Source organism: Venturia canescens, chromosome 1 (genome assembly GCF_019457755.1).
Source record: "Venturia canescens isolate UGA chromosome 1, ASM1945775v1, whole genome shotgun sequence".
NCBI classification, from domain to species: Eukaryota; Metazoa; Arthropoda; class Insecta; order Hymenoptera; family Ichneumonidae; genus Venturia; species Venturia canescens.
This window is the reverse complement of record NC_057421.1, coordinates 13,139,062-13,156,185: the sequence shown is the minus strand read 5'-3', so window position 1 is coordinate 13,156,185 and position 17,124 is coordinate 13,139,062. Positions and strand designations below refer to the sequence as shown.

Sequence of the window (17,124 nt, the reverse complement as noted above, 5' to 3'; positions counted from 1 at the left end):
GCTTTGTCTTGTCGTTATATACGTTCATTCAAAAGCTCTGGGATTGCCCCTTCTATGATTACTTTCCGAGTGATCGCTTTTTAAATGGTCGAGAATCGTGGTTTAGCGACGTTGACAGTTTAGCAATTTAACAGTTGATAATTAGGAAATTTGATCAATTATTGAAGAAAAGGTCCTCTATATGAAAAAAATGTAGCAACAGCGAGTAATAGATCAGGTAAACAAAGCCTGGAAGGAGATCGATCACGTATGTAGTAATACATAAAAATAAATGTCATTTCTACTCGGAGTCACTGAATTATCCGAAAAAATTATTTCTGTCTATTTGTCTATTTCACCGATGGTTTTCCTCACACTCTCTTTCTCTTCACCTCACCCACTGTGCCTGCAGACAGGAGTCGATTCATTTGAAGTAGAGTCTCTGCAGCGGCAACAAAGTAACGTATGTTCGCTTTTCCTAATCGGATGTTCGAGCGGCTTTCGGCGGATAATAGTCGGTAGAGCGAGCGGATTGTAAAAGCGTGGAGAAGATTCGAACAGAAAAAAGTAGTCAGAACGAGGGAGGCAAAGCTTTAGGGAGGCGGAGTGGGGGTAGAAGAATCGTTTTATCCTATCGAATCGATAACTTCGTTCGATCCTCACGAATGGGAAATACCCACAGAGGTTGAGGCTCCAACGTCCATACCAACCAACAAACTGCCGAGGACTATCGTGCACTTCCCACCTATCGTCCTCAAGTACGCTAGAAAGACTCGTCCTCTCGCATATTAGGCTGACGTTGCGAGGGACGCACGCCAAGGGATTATCGAACAATCGAAAAACGTTTCGTGGAAACTCATTTTATCATTCCATCCTTTTTTCCGTATCTATTGTACTCAGCCAGCGTAGAATTCATGACTGAAATGATGCTTCGATGATACGTCCTGCATATCTTGCCCCACTATTTATGGCTGTAAATGTTATGAATGCACTTTGTCTTCTTTCGCAAAATTTGGATAACTTTAAGGTAGATCATGCCCGAAGGATCGTATTTTATGGGTGTCTAAATTGGAACGATTTTTACTCTCTAATTAAAGATATAATCACTTTAAATTAATGTCAGAGTTAATTGTAAATACATTTTTTCAATTTATCTTTTGGCGAATGAAACAACGTTAATTGAACGGGCTCCATCACTGACTGAACTCAAAATTTCATTCATCCCTGACTTTTTTTACGAACGTAATATATCTTTATCACTAGTAGGACAATCGTCTCGAATTTTTTCCCAAACCTTCATTAAATACTCAATTGTTATTGTGTACTTTTTCATAAACTTTGTAAGAAGCGTTGATTCGTTATACGGAAAGATAAACAATTTTTTACGCATAGTCCCTACACCCCTGTGTGTTTTTCTTTATATTTAAACTCATTTATCTCGATAACCAATAAGACGAACTCTTTAAAATTTGACATGCGTGTCAGTCACGGCTATCCATTTAAATTCTGTATAAATTTCAAGACTTTCCAAAGAAAATCATCTTAAAAACCTTAAAAACAAAATGCAAAAATCTTTTATTGAATGTCCTTCCGTCCTATATGACGATCGATACACGGAGTTTTTGTTCCAAACGTAACAAACTTTTTAATTCTCACTCTCCAAATAGCTATCAATTAAAACTGCAGACATAACATTATGGGAACTATATCCTACTTTTCTCAAGAGCAGTGACCGAGAATAGGGTGATTAGAGATGGAGTGAATGTATGCAAAGGGCTGGGAAAGAAAGGGACACAGCGATGGGAATGGGGATAGAGAGACAGAGGGAAAGGGAGGAGGATGGTCTGGAAGTGAGTAGATAGAGACACCATCCTCTTGCTTTGTGACGTATGTGGCACCTTTGTCTCCTCGTTAAAACTAAATGGAGCCGGAGCTCGGTCAGGTATTAGCTTTGCACCATTGCTGGGCACTAGGAAACGTCCAAGAGCGGTTGCATCAAGCACCCGAGCAACGGGGAATCAGGGAGTACGGTGCTTTTGTTGGCCCGGTCATCGTGCTTCTACCAAGCAACTATGCCATCGCTGGACTTTCCATTCATTACTGCGCTCGAATTCTTCGACCGACTCATCCCAAACGTTTCATGGGAGAAACGAGCAGCTCGGGATGTATAGTCAGAGGTCAGGCAGGGTATCGTTTTGACCTATATGGCGAAATTAGCCTTGACCAGGAGATATGCATAAAGATAGAGAGGACAGGAGAGAGAAGAATGGCTGTAGAAAGTGGAAACAAAGAGAGCCAGAAATTGGATACAGAAATACCATGTCAAGTGGACGCCTGTTGGCATCTGCCTTTTTCCGAGCTCGTTCACTTCCAGCCAATTAAAATACGCTCCCCCCGATTGCTCTCGATCCAGAATTATTCGTGTGCGGAAATTTGTAAATCTATCCATGTTGCATATGGATTTTGTTTCAAGAGAAGTAACACAGCCTGAGAGAAAGAGAGAAGAAGAGAGCGATTCGAATTTAAAAATTGGATGACCGGAATTGCGCGCGGATGAGGAAAAACTTACTGAAATGTTAAAACTTTGTGAGGAAATGAAAATTTGTTGTTTTTGAACGCAAAGCAGACGATGAATATAACAGGTGTGAGCAGGGACGAAGAAAGATTGAGGACGAAACAACATCGTTGTCTCCGATGCGGCCGCGAGCGTGGCATAGTCAACAGAGAGCAGAGCAGCACGTCGAAAGCAGAAATCGCCAAGGCAGTAACCCCTGATGAAGACGGGAATGAGAACGAGGAGGACGGTGACTGCTGTGAAACGGTGCATTGTCTCAGGCGTCGACGACCGCCAGATCCGCCCACATCGGTGGACCCTCGGACTCGAAATGGTCTTTCGAATAAAGAGGAGAACGAACCGAGGATGATATAGCAAGGAAAAGAGGAGAAGAGCAGACTGAATTCTGGCCAACACCCTTGAGGCGATATTCTGGCTTCTTCTTTCTCGCCTTTCAGCTCGTTTCGCAGCAGGTCGAGAAACGGCGCTCCTCGAAGAGAAGCTCTTGCTTCTGTGTAGACCATCTACCAACAATCTTGAGCTCTCCAAATGCTCCCATCCTCGTTCGCTCTGTGAGAGAGTGAAAAAGCCGGAGGTCGATCGTCCCCCACAACACTTTAGCTACCGGCCGAGTCAAGAGATAGACGAAGAATCAGTGAAAAAAGACAAAGCTTAAAGAGCGGGGGGGGGGGGAGGGGGGCGAGTATGTGCGAGTGACAATGAGGTTTCCATAGTCTTTACCCGGCAGAGAAACGCACCGATAACATTAGAGATGCAGAGTGGACTTATCGAGGGTTGAGGCTATATCGCCCGGAACGATCAGAGCTTTTGCCGTTTATTCGGAAAAGCAAAGGAGAGCTTTGGCTCCTTACGACTCCGCCATCGTCGCATGGAAAACGAGTTTTCGAGTCGTTTTCAGGTCTCTGCACACCCGAGAAATACAGCAGTAATTCAAGCGGTTGACTCGTGCGGAAAACCGTTCCAAAGATCGTTCGCTCCAGGAACCAACGAAACTGTGAACGTGTGCACGGATATTCGATCAAATTTACAAACTGAAATTCCTCGAAAATGATTGTTTCATTCGAGTCAATTATAGTTGGCTCGGTACTAAATTTGTAATAAATTTATTAATCATCAATTAATTAAACCAGAATGAAATCGAGTGTTACGAGTGCTTGTGTGCCTTGAAATCGATTTAAATTAACATGAATATTCAAGAAGCTTTGGTACATTCGTTCGTCGAAATAATTTATAAAATTTACAGTAGAATTTATCGTACTTATTCGAGAAATTTGCTTTGCATTCAACTTCAATTGATGCGGGGACAAATTTTCCGAATCCTCTTGGTATCTCGAAATATCATGGTTATATTTGTGAACTTCTGCTCTTTCACTAGATTTACGATGCCTGAAAACCTGATGTGACCGGCGAACGGAATCCTCGGTCCTTTCCATTCGACCGTACTTACGGCAAGGGGTTAGCGAGCGCAATGTATTTTTCGCCAAAGCATGCAATGAATTTTCTCTCTCCGTACGTGGAGAATTCTTGATCGCATAGTCCGGCATATAAAATACTTTCGTGGAAGGATAACAACACAGAGAGTGTAGCATCGAATATTTAGACTGTAATGAATGATTTTTTCCAATTACTTTCAGGATATGTTTGCAATTTTCGTGTAAAACGATTGACGAAAACCTAGCAAAGGAAAAAAAAACTATAAGGAGAGAAATATATATGAGAATTTTATAAATTGAAAATGCTTTTGTTCAGTCTCCTATTTAGATATGTTTGCACCTGGTGCAGAGTCGGTTTTAGGGAATCTTACTAGCTCTTCTATAGCTTAATTAGTCAGCTATTCAAGCTACGAAATAACTGTAAGTTATTTTGGAGCTCTATTATTGGAGCCCAGCAATTCAATGTGTAGCGAAAATTAGTTCAAAAGGTCAGCTTCTACGATGGTGTCATAGTTACAAGAGAAGAGTATAGCTGCAAATCAGGTGACAAAAGGGACTGGTATTCAAAAGGATTTTCGTTATATTCGTCGTCAGAATCTTAACAGCTTGCAAATGAATTAGCATCACCGAATAATCATTTATTGTGGAGATAAAATTGAAGTATTCTCTCACGAATCTTTGTCCAATCTCTTTCAGCAGAGAGATAAAACTGTAGTCCTAGAAAATTGAATTGTTCGAGGCGTATAAAAGCAGCGCTGCAGAGACGAAGGAAAAATTCAGAATAACCATAACGAACTTTCGACTTATCTCTTCGGCTAGTGGCTTACTGCCCGAAGAATAAACGAATTTACAGATTTGAGGGCCTGAATACACGCTCGTAGTTTCTTACGACCAGCATCCCTTCACGTCCTTCGTTTTCCATGCAAATTCCGCTTCAAATAAGGGCAATTCTAGCCCAGAGAAGAAATTGCAAAGCTTGCGGTGAGAATGAGATACTGAAAGAGTCCGAAACAGAGAAAAAGAGTGAGAGGGAGAGAGAAAGACATATACACAGGAAGAGAATAAAAGTGAGAGAAAGAAGGAAAAAAGGCGTTGCCGCGTGCCCGAAGTCGAAACTTCAAGGGACCTGGGACAGAACGAGACTGGCTCTTTCATGCAATTTCACGCTTTCAGAGTGCTCATTCGCTTCATTGGACCGCTCGGAAGAGTTACGACGGTCTTGCCGAGGGAGAAAGAAAGGAAGAACGAACACGCCACATTGCGCTTGTTTTTAATTTACTCCATTCCTGCCGTCTCGAGACGAACTGCGTGGTTCGACGTTACCACGAACACTCCGTTCTTCTCGGACTTTTCCAGGCTCAACCTAGAGGATGTCGAGCCGGCAAGAAGATTCTACACGCTTTATGACTGGTAGAAAAGTTTTTTCACACCGAGTCGAACATTATGCACAGTAAATTAATTGCTACCTGTCCTTCAAGTTTATAAAAAAACATAAAAAAATTTTAAAAAAACAATCGTCAGTTTAACGTTAGAAAAGTACAATCATGGCGCTGCAAACTTTGCATTCAATCCACCCCATGGTTTCTCGTAAATTATCATTTTGGCATTTCACTTTTTGTTACAGTCATCAAGTTCCTAGCAGTACGTATTAGCGTGAATAATTGATCCGGACATACGAAGAAACACCTTAAATCCATGGTTTTTTTATTAAAAAATCATTAAAACGATTATTATACAGTTTTCATGAGCACGTTGAGTTTTTTTTCGGTATCACTCAGATGCCGATGATTCATTCGTCTCTCTTTCTCTTAAGGAACATTTTCTTTGAACGTTTTTTTGGCTTCCAATTGTACGCTTTCGTGCGTCTGCATATTGATTAGACTCGCATTATTTTTAACGGAATCTTATGGAATGCCTCATCGCGAAGCTCTCTACTGGTCATTTTACTTTTCAATTTTTTACCAACTCTCGAGAGTTTCCGAGCATGGAACTTCATAATAAATTGAAAAATCTACGAATCGTTCAATATAATCAACATTTGCGAAAATTTTTGAGCAAATCTACGTTCTAGAAAGACGGTGCTCAGGTTTTTGTCATCTTGACATATTTATTTATCAGCGAATCAGCGTTTAGTGAAAATACTTCTTAACGTTTTCTTGGAATCAACAACGCGGAAAAATATTTAACACGAGTTCACGTGGTGTGAGAGATGAGCAGATAGAATTTCGACTAATGAATAGGAAGCATGGGATATTCGAATAATTAACGTTGATATTCGGAATTTGAATATTTTCATTGTTATTGATATCCGACCTTTCTTTGTATTTCCCTACTGTTTGACTCCAAACTCCTCTTGTGAAGTTATCTTCACAGCAGGTGCCAGAAGGCGTATTCAACAGCATTGAGAGAGCCAAGCTCTTGAGCTAGACTCGCTTCCAGGGTATTTGCAATCGGCTTATGCAAACTTAATCGCTGCTATTGCCGGAGCCACCTCCGTACATTCTCTATATCAGAGTGCCGAGCGAGTACTCGTCTGTAGCATGTGCGTAAATGTGTACGAGCATACAGAAATTCGAGACGGAGAAAAACAAACGCCATGCTTTAAATGTCTTGTCATAATTCAATATTTAATATTGATAATAAGATATTCACAATATTTCATTGCGCCTCAGTCACTTTCAGTCGAAAGAATATAATTTCCATAATCAAAACCCTGTACATGAGGGCATTTAACCAATTTTCGTATATTGTCCATCAATTTTAAAGGCAAAACGAAAGTCATGGGCAAATCATGTTTTCGTTATCTCGACATAGTTGTGACATAGGCGTTACGTTTTGCCCCGAAGAGTTGCCAATTTCAAGGTGCCAGTGGCACAATGGACGGTGAAAACGAGGGCTGTTGTCGACCGCCAAAAGTTCTGTCGGAATCTTTTCGCTCTTTCTTTCGCGTGCGGATGAGGTGTGTGGTACACGGGTTCTCAGTCGGCGGAACACGGCCAGAATCAGTGGGACCGTATAGAACGCGAGCATATATCATGTACATGGAGGGCCTTCGCGTATCACTTTGTTAGCGGAGTCGTATGTGTGTGGGATGACTAGAGAAAGAGGGAATGGAAATAAAAGAGACACGGCAAAGAGCGGCGGCGGGGGGGACGGAGGAAGAAGAGGAAAGGAAAATGTGGTGAAAACGACAAAGAGTGGTTTGAGGTGGTGCGGCATAACGGGACGCGCCCAACCACGGAATAGACGCGGCAAGCGCGTTTCACTCTTGCTCCATGGTCACACAGGAAGGAAGCTGCCGAGAGAAATGCCGTTGTCGAGCATGCCACCATCTCCGCTTTCTCTATTTCTTCCTTTCCTCTTGCTCTTTCACTCTCTCTCTCTCTCTTCCATTCTCTTTTCCACTCTTACGGTTCCACATCCACCAAGCGTCGCTTGGAAAAGTTGAGAAAACACGTTCTCCCCCATTCGTTCCCGTCCACCCTGCCCCCTACACCCGTCGCGCAACGTTGCAGCGCGCTGAGTGTGCTCCGTGAATGTAGCAGCCTCGCTCCCTGCAGTACGCCTTCGTGCCGCCCTCTTTATGCGATTTCCAGCTTCTTTCAGCCGCCTCCATATGCACATATAAGCGCATACTTTTCCTCTGGAATGAATAAAGAAAAGGCGATGTTTGAATTTTTTGACGCGTACACTAATATCAGCTACATCCAACCATCTCGCAATCGATACTTTCGCGAAAAGTCCTTCCTCCTCTTCTTATCCTCCCTTTCCACCGGCCGTAATGCCTAAACTTTCGCCTCAGCTGTCTCGTGAGAATTGCAACGCCTGCTCTGCTTTTTCCCTGTTCCACATAACTCTAAGAACTCAATATAGAAACATCCATACGTACCGAACCGGATTTCATTTTTTGCAAACTCCATTATTCGCTTTTCATTTTGCCAATCTTGTTTTCAGTTACTATGTAGCTTCTTAGGATTCACAGTGATGTTTTAGATACTCGAAGACTCCAGTGGCCAATTAAAATTGCGAGGATCGAAAGGAGACTGTCTTAATGGCGACAGAGAGAAAGAGGGATGGAGCGAGGAAATTATAACAGAATAAGAACTTTGACGAGGAATATAAGCCTAAGACACACTCTTCAAAGATGTCAAAGGAAACGACTGGATCCATGAGATCGCAGTGGAAGTGGCTGCTCGAAGGATCTTCGCAACATTAAATCGTGATCTACCGACGATATCGATATAAAGGAATTGCAATTGTGTTTCTGTATGGAACACATGATTCAGTCAAGCCTGGAATATTCAATTTTCTCGGAAAAATGACAATTTTTGAAAGAGCTCGATTAAAAGACCAAAAACTGGGAGAAATATTTTATTTTTTTTTTTCGAAAAACGAGTAAAATAAAAATCGATCAGAATCTGAAAAGCCTGTGACAACAATATTAGAAGTCCACTCATTCGTTGCCCTTTTTTTTTCATTTTCACGGTATTACCTAAAGTTTGTACGTGGCTTCACTTAGGTCTCCGAGAACTTGGGAATTTGATGCGATCTAATACACATCACACACACACACATACTCGATATAACTGACTTGATCTTCCGAGCCAACCGAATCAATCATCATTCGGTGACGCTATGCCTCGTAAAAGCCTGAGTGCGTTGATCCGTATACAAGTGTAGCGTACGATGTCTGAAGATGTGTTTCGGTCGAGTAACCCGTGCCTCTAGCGTAACCCTCGCGGTGCAACAAGTTTGGACAAACATTTGCATGCATTAAAGGAGATGCTTGCTTTGCCTAGAAAATAGACTCTGTTTCCTGGATAATCTTTAACCAGTAGAAAATGTGATGTTCTAGAAACAACTGAAAATGAACTTGAAACATTTTAGAAAGTACCAGTTTTTCCATAGTTTGAAAATTGTGAAACGTAACAATACGAAGACCTGAAAAAAATTCGACAAGATTGGCTTAACCGATGCAGTAGCAATAGTTCCTTCAAACGTTGATTTATATTCGGGAAGGGCAGTTGATATTATAAATGAGTTATCAAGACAAACGGTTTAATTGGGTAATTTCTATTCTCGGTTTGTTTTACTTTTCGTCGTGAATTTTTCAAGCTTTCGCCATCCCTTTTGGCTAGGTTATACGTGCGAAATTGGATTGGTTCTCATGATATTATACGGCGTGTAGTCGATGTACCCCCAAGCTTGTATATACTTTTGTGGATATCAGGCTCGACCTCGTTTTCCTCGTGTCGAATCGCCTTCATCGAAACATCGATTTTGCTTGTAAGCAGTGGAAAGGGAGGAGAGAAGGCACGATGATTAAGGATATCAACTGACAGCGGGCGATCGTCGATAGCGTATACGTTCCTTACGGTTAAGGTATTCGTTACACGTGTGCACTCTTTCCTCAACACACCGACCTACGACTGATGGATATTCGGTCTATGTAACGTACATCATGTAGTGTATATAACATGTCGTACATAGAGCAAACATCAAGATATATGTACAAGGTGTTCTGAAAACGGTACTAAATTTGTCATGCTATAGTTTCAAAAAAAAAAAAAAAAAAAAATTTTTTTATCTCTGCCACTCTTCTCAAATATTTCAAAAGTAATTTACTCCATTGGCAATAATGGGAAACATGTCCAATATGTTTTTTAAAACTCAATTGAACACGACAATTTCTCTAAATCTTTCGAGACGTTTTATCAATTCTGTGGAGAAAAATTGAACTGAATATCGAACGTACCATTTGGAAACGTTGTTAATTTAGGAAATCACCAAAAAGTTCTATTTCTTAGTATATTAGAAATAGTTTAAACTGCTCCACGTTCCGGTGGATTCGTGTTAGTCTAAGAGCCCATCCCTTCTATGTTCATTATTGTCTGCACCCAGGTTCATTCATAGTGAGCATGACGAAGCATCAAAAAAAAATGTAGGAGAAAAACTCCCTTTGGAATTGAATGATCAATTTACTTTCGGGGATAATGAAACAGCGACTTTTGGGGCACCCAGCACACGAACGTAAATATACATATAAACGGTGGTTGAATAGAGTCTAGCAGCTTTTCCTCGATCTCCCACGAATCACGAACCTAATCTAGCAAACCGACACGAAAAAGTGAGAACGAATCGAAGCTATTTGAGGCAGCGGCAGACAGGGTACAGCATCGGTAGCCGATATAACCGTTTATACCGCGTGTATATCGGATCGATCGAAGATCTAGTTTCTCTGTAGTGTTCTTGTCACTACGTGATCAGGATGTGAGTGTGAGCGTTGAGGTGAAAAAATTCAGTAGAAAAGTCAGCTTTAATCAGATGAATGTGGGGAAAAAGGTTCAAGTTGGTGATAAAAAAGTAGCTGCTGCGAGACCCATTCAATGTCAAGCCTTGTCCACGTTTGTATACCACGTCGTCGGCAATATTTATTTCCTGTGTCATCGGGCAATCTTGATGTATGCGAAGCGCACACACTTGATGCCCGGTTGGGTAAAAGTTAAAGGGCTCGTATTCTGGATATCGCATGGACATAAAACGCGTTTACCACATGGGTTTATATACATCCATACTCGCCGACAAAAGGCTCCGATGCCTGTACGACTTGCCTGACGTGATAATGGCTCTAAAGCCTCGCGCGTGTGGAAAAAATGATTCGCTTCATAACGCTCTTTTATTTCATCCTCTTTCGCTTTTCTATATTCTCCCTTTGTATTCCTTCACAGTACGCGCCTCCTCTTCGATAGCTTTTTTCAAGAGAAATACACACACAGAGACACCCCTACAATATATACGTATATAATTTGTCTCGTCACTCTCTGCCACCCTCCTGCAACGAAATCACGCGGTTCTTCGCTCGGAGCCCCCTTAACATATTTTTCTTGTTCACTCGAAGCTCCGGAGAAGGGCGATATAAGACTCAGGCACATCAATTACGCGAACGAACGGTCCCCGGAGAGAAGACACCAAGTAACTGGAGCGTTTAGCCATACAAGCGATGAGATCCGCTGCATGTTCTTGATGTTCTTCCTATCTTCTTCTCCTTCTGTCTATTTGTCTTTCTGGGTTTTGGGCGGCTCCGCGACGAAAGTCTGTATAATGATGACGGAAACGAGGACCGTAGAACTTTTCTGCTTAACTGAGCACACGCACTGGAAAAAGAGAAAAGAAAGTTTTAGATGATAGTAGAAATCCTCCCTCGCGCTGCTACAACAAAAAAAATTAAGGTCGGGGATCGTCGCTCCGGGAAAAAGCTTCTTTCACGGTGTAGCCATGCCTCGAGAAAAATCAAATGTTCCGATACCACGGCAGATAAGAAAATGAGCGACAAGTAGGGGAACGGAAAGTATATCGTCAAGATTTTTCGAGGGTTCAAGAGATTTTCCAGTTTCACCCTTATTGCTCCTTCTCTCAACCGCGCTTGAGCTCTCCTCTCCGGATTTACGAAGTTTTTAGCCCCTTAAACTCTAAGATCCACCACCTACCTTTGTTTAGGACGGATATGAAACTGAAGAAAGTATGAGTTTTCGTGGACTTTGAATCTCCCTCTTTTCACGGAGATACCCAACGCCATTAATGTTCACAAGCCCTTCACCTTTATAAACGACTGAATCGATTATAAAAGGTTACATTTTCCGAAGGATTAGTAGTTAATTATACAATTATTTCTTCACAACTTTGACTCGACTGAGGTCCAATAATTACAGACACAATTTCACTGTAAGTGTGTCAAGAATTCTCGAAAAATTTTTTGAAAAATGGATCATTCTTTCTGTAATTTATTCTTCACTCCTAAATATCGCATTGACTGTTGTAAATTGATGAATAAAATACACGTTTCTTGAGCAGTCAATCAAAATCAAGAGTCGGCTGCGTAATAATTTGCACAGGCATAACTAGGGAGAAACTAAACATTATATCGTGGAAGTGCTGGTGAGTTACGATAAATTTTCTTGCAAGACGATGAATATTTGTCAAAGAATTTGGGTTAATTAATCACGTCTGTTGTAGATTTGTCACAGGTGGTTTGAAAAAAGTAGGTTAAACGACCCCGCGTATCCGTTTAGTCAGATTTGCAAGGTTCTAGATTTCGAAGTGTGATGATAAATACATTGATAAATCTCAAAAGTAAAAATACCAGTAAATTCCACATTTTGCTTCATTTTAAATGGATGATTCAATGGTACGTAGCCGTGAGTTGCTGTTATCGCCATTAACATAACTTAAAATTTGGCTTTCGGAAAATCGATTCGGTTTTGAGATAACGGAAATTTTCCTTAAATCGCGTATCCTTGAGATGTATAATACTGGCAACGTGCTTTATTGTGCTAAGATCCATAACGTTTTCTCTCTGTTCTGTCGTAAAGCCAAGTATTTCACCTGCATTCGTGGGACGACTAATGTGCTCGCAATATATTTTTGAAAAGTATTCCGGAGGCAATTTTGTACGAGAGGGGTTGGCTGTGGATATTTCTACTAGGTGCTCTAACATAGCTCGTTCCTTCCTTTTCCACCGAGAGCCATTATTATTTCCACCGAGCATTATTCACGATGCGCGCATCTGCAATGGAGCTCCCACTTTCTCCGTTGCTTTCTCTCTCTCTCTCTCTTTCCCTCCCTCTTTTTCTATTTCGCTATCTTCCTTGGTATATGCCGCTACCTATACTACCTGCTTTCTTTCTCACGAGCAATCGATTATCGAATTCCATGGAGGAACACGCCGTCGAGACCGTGGACCGGTATCTTCACTCTCTTTTCTGCATTTTCTGGGGTCGTAATATGTAAGGTACGCATTCATACGGTATCCAGCCAAAGCGTAAAACTTCAGGTATTATATTTATTCTGACGAGATGTCAACCAAGGCGCTCGCGATATCTTCGTTCCTCGCATGAAAGACTGCGATCCCTGCATACTTACATTTAAACCTGCGTAGTATGAAATCCTTTCTCAAACCCTCGCTTTCTCCGCCGGCGTTTCTCGACGTTTCCTTCCAATTCGATATTGTATCGATTGCGCCTGACCCGTTCCTGCACGGCCGATCAACCAAACATGAAAACAAATTTTGCGAGGGAGCGAGTTGGGAGCTCTCACTTTTCCTTGCTTGAGAACGAGTCAACAAAACCCGGCACCGCGTCCCGTGTGTGCTTAAACCCAAGACTTTTGTATGCTGTTTGGGGTTGGCAAAAAGACTGTAACGGCACGAGACGTAACCAGACCATGCGAGTTCGTATAGGATTGCCAATGAAAATTTTCCATTTCCACTAATTTAGCAACTTCAAACACTTCTGAAGGATTTTTCACCGGAAGTGATAGGGAAATCTTGTTGAAAGCTTGACGCCGATGTTAATCCTCGAAAGTACACAATTTTTCTCCCTTCATCCCGATAGAGTTTCGTCCAAGAGCGAATAGGAATATTTTAGTGCGTGAAAAAATGAGCGGCTTAGTTCAAGTGCATTCGTCAATGCAGCATCGCCAAAATAATGTTCTGTCGTCGATTAACCGTAGATGTATACGTGGGCGATAAAGAAAGCGGGATCCACGGGGGTCGCGATGGCGGAGGACACGTGAACCAACTCCAGCGCATGCGAACCATCCCCCATTTCGACGGCAGAGCTCAAGCGAAAATACAAGAGTGAGTGAGAGAGGGCGAGGGAGCGAAGCGGCTGATTCTGAGTGAGGGAAAAGGATAGGGAGGGGAAGAAGGAGCATTAACTCGATGTGGTGGTTGTGTTTGCAACCCCCGCGTGAAACGATCGTAGAGCCCACCAGTCCGCACTGAGATTCCGGTGCGAAGTGTCGTTTATCGTCGCGGTGTGACAAGTTCGCTAGATGGATGTCGCTGATTCACTCTATCGTCCAAGCGCTCTACGTCGTTGCGCTCGTCTCAACCCTCGTGGAAGGTCAGTTAGCTGATATTAAAAAAAGCGAAAGCAGAAGGAGGATAAATTCATGTGTCTTTTATGTTTTCTTCTTTCAACGGGCATCCTTCATTCATCACGTGGTTAATCTGGCCGATCATTTGATCTGAGAATCTTGATTTGTTTCTTGCGAGTGCCTGTTATAGTGCGGTTGGAGGCGTCGGTAACAGTCCAACGAGATCGGATACGAGTAAAAAAAGCGTAAATGCTAGGGGAGGCGAGCATCGTTACTGACGAAAAAACGATCTGGCTTCACGATTTCCGTATCAGAGTGGTGCAGTGACACGTGCTGGAAATAACAAATGATTATAAATCTCCGTGCATATTAATTTCATCAAATTAAGTACCGTGTTGTAGCATACGGTTATTCCGTTTGTCCGTTTTTTCGTACGTGCTCAATTGGAAAATGAATTTTTCCCAACGATCCTTCGGCTCGTTTTATGACGCGACCGTATCCTCCACTGCGGTATTATTATCCACGATTGTGTCTATCTCTGTTCACCCATTGTTCGACCATGGTCGTGTATTTCCGAGTGTTTGCTCGCAGCCAACAACGTTGCATATATTCGCGTGTGCATGTTTCTGTGTGTATGTGTGTCCGTGTGCGTGTCTCCCTGCGTGAATAATGGAAAGAGAGATACACGAATACAACGAGATTATAATTCCCCGTACAGTTTTCCTTGGGAGAAGCAGTTTTCACGGATCCTCGAGGCGATAAGTTATTATCTGGAAACTCGAAATTTCCAGTTGACAAAAGCTTGAGAACGATGAAACAGCGGGGGCGCTTGTATACGATGGCGCTTATAATGAATTGGCTGACACTTCAAGCTTACGGAAAATATGCGAGGGAACGAACTATTGCTCTTCAAATTTTTCTTCTTTTTCCACAAAGACTTTTCGGAAATACACAAACTTCATTGATCTTTCCATACGCTGAAAAGTTGTTCTTGAGATTCAAGCCGAGAAAGAAGAAGGAGCGGCGAGCTCCTCTAGTACTACTTTGCCGAAAGACGTATGGCAGGAAAAGGGGAAGCAAAAGATGAAAGAGGCTCGTTTCGGTGTGGGGGTTTGAAGAGAGGCAGAAAACTTATCCACGATTGGCCTCTCGCAAGCTCGTAGATTCCTTTCTCGAGTCGACGTGCGATTATCCCTCGGTATACCAATACATTATTTATCGACGGTACCGTCCGACGTATACGCCTTCGCTTTCGGACTCGAAATCCAGCAGGGTTTGGATTTGAGGAGAGGCCGAAAAGGGTCCAACCGTTAAGTTCTCTCCTTCTTACGTAAATAAGTTTTATCTGTTGAATCCCTAAGACTTTTCGCTTAACTTCTATCGCTTATGAATACAAGACGGCTTACAAATACAGGTTTACTCCGAACTCAAGGCGCTGGTGAATCGAATGTTAAACTGATACATCTATTGATAGCTTTATTTCACCGTCATTGTCGACGAGAAAGCCCGGATATTCCGACCGCTTCTCCTCCGTCTATTTTTCCTCTTGTTCTCGTGGTTTTTCCTACGTTTTCCATCCGCTGATTTTTATCTCCTAAATTTCTTCCACTCTTTACTTTTACCCCGTGAAATCTTGCTATTGATCATTGATGAGCGAGCGAAAACTCGACGCAGCCACACGAACGAGTCAGAACGAGCTTTTGCCTTTCATTTTCGATCACTCGAGCCGTGCGGGCCAAGTTTCACCGTAGTAATAACCGAGGAGTTTCAGTAGTGGTGGTCATCGGCGCGTTGGTAACTGCTGCAGAAACAGACATTCTGACATTCCCAAGAAAATTCAGAGGTTTCTTCGGCTTCTTTGCTCCCTCCTCCTCACCCAACCATTCCGTAGTCGCGTTCAAGAAATATTTCCTGCGTAACGTTCGCCAGGAGAGTCCAAGACGCTGGGACATTCAAGGAGATGCTTGTATCGTGAAATCCTCGATAAAATTTTCGAGAAATTTGACTCAACGAGGATTCTTATTCTCACGGAGAGTCCACGCATTCTTGATCCTTTTCTCTGCTTCCACACGACTGCACTCACCATGAAAAAATAAAATAAAAAACGAGCAGAACGAGTGGTCCAAGAATGTTTGTTTAGAAGAAATATAAAAATTTGTATTTCATAAAATTTTGAAAGATTTTCCACGCCGATATCAACGTTGTCTATTCTCTTCAATGATGATAATCAGCCCGTCGGTTTTTCCAAAATATTTTATTCTCCAGCGAAACTTTAGCGTATTTTTTCTTCATCAATGAAGTGAACGCTCGGGGATGCCATGCGCCCACGAGTGATGTGTTCGATTCTCCGGAATGTTTTGCATGGGATTAGCTGACAGCGTGATTGAGTCATGCGAATCGACGCTGACTATTGTTCGCTAGGACTTCCATTGTAGGTGTTCCACCCGTCTCTTGTGCTGTCAGGTTCTCACGATACTTCTCTCTTTCGCTCGTTCGATCCGCCTGTGCGTTGTCATGGAAAGGTCGCTGTTATACGGTACGCTCCGGGCAACGTTGGTGTTCGAATCTCAAATCAGGATTGGTGATTGGGTTTGCTTGCCATTCAACAAGGCTTCCTATTTCTGAATCCTAAGTCTGCCCAACCAGCTATTCCTCGAAGCGCGTGTTTCACGTCCGCGAGATCGTTATCACAGTGCCAACTATGTTCCTGTACATCGCACTATTCGACAGATCCATCGTTTCAGTCCAGCTTTATGTTCCCTGTGTACTCATGGATCTCGATGCACTATACAGCATGTTCTTCGTACTGCGAGAGCAAGAAGACTTCGATATGTCGACAGTCAAAAAGAAATCTTTCGACATTGGAGGGCCGCTGCGATCGCCATTCGTAAAACCGATTAACTTCTGATTGAGTTTCATATTGAATGATTTAACGCGAGGTGCTAGTCACGCTCATGTTACGATGGAAACGATAAGCATCGCATGATTGACGATCGCAAATTGTCGACGTGGAGCAGCCTAGGCATTTTTCAAGCATTTTTTTCTCATGCATACAGGACGTAGCAGCTTTTCTACTTGAATTGTTCGGTGTAATACAAAGTGATTGAAATGTTGCTCCCTCGCAATTTCGTGATCGGGTTATTCGAAATATTTTATTGGTTATTTGAAACAACAAAATGGTCGTTGTAGTGTTATCTGCGAAATGAAAATTTAAAAGTCGATGCAATTTTCTCGGTTTGAGAAAAACACTCGAATATTGGG

The 17,124-nt window shown here is 42.3% G+C and overlaps 1 protein-coding gene across 3 annotated transcripts in view; it reads left to right on the top strand.

Annotated features, from left to right (window-relative positions):
• LOC122410199 (lachesin-like) overlaps positions 1 to 17,124 on the top strand; it is a 193,129-nt gene that overhangs the window by 85,615 nt on the left and 90,390 nt on the right. Inside the window, exon 1 of one of the 3 annotated variants that reach the window (XM_043418313.1) lies at positions 13,777 to 13,889. The exons of the other annotated variants lie outside the window; for them this stretch is intronic. Within the exon in view, the coding sequence (XP_043274248.1) occupies positions 13,823 to 13,889 (67 nt within the window). The 5' untranslated portion in view covers positions 13,777 to 13,822. Of the gene's footprint in view, positions 1 to 13,776; positions 13,890 to 17,124 lie in introns of those variants that run through there. 3 annotated transcript variants of the gene reach the window in all.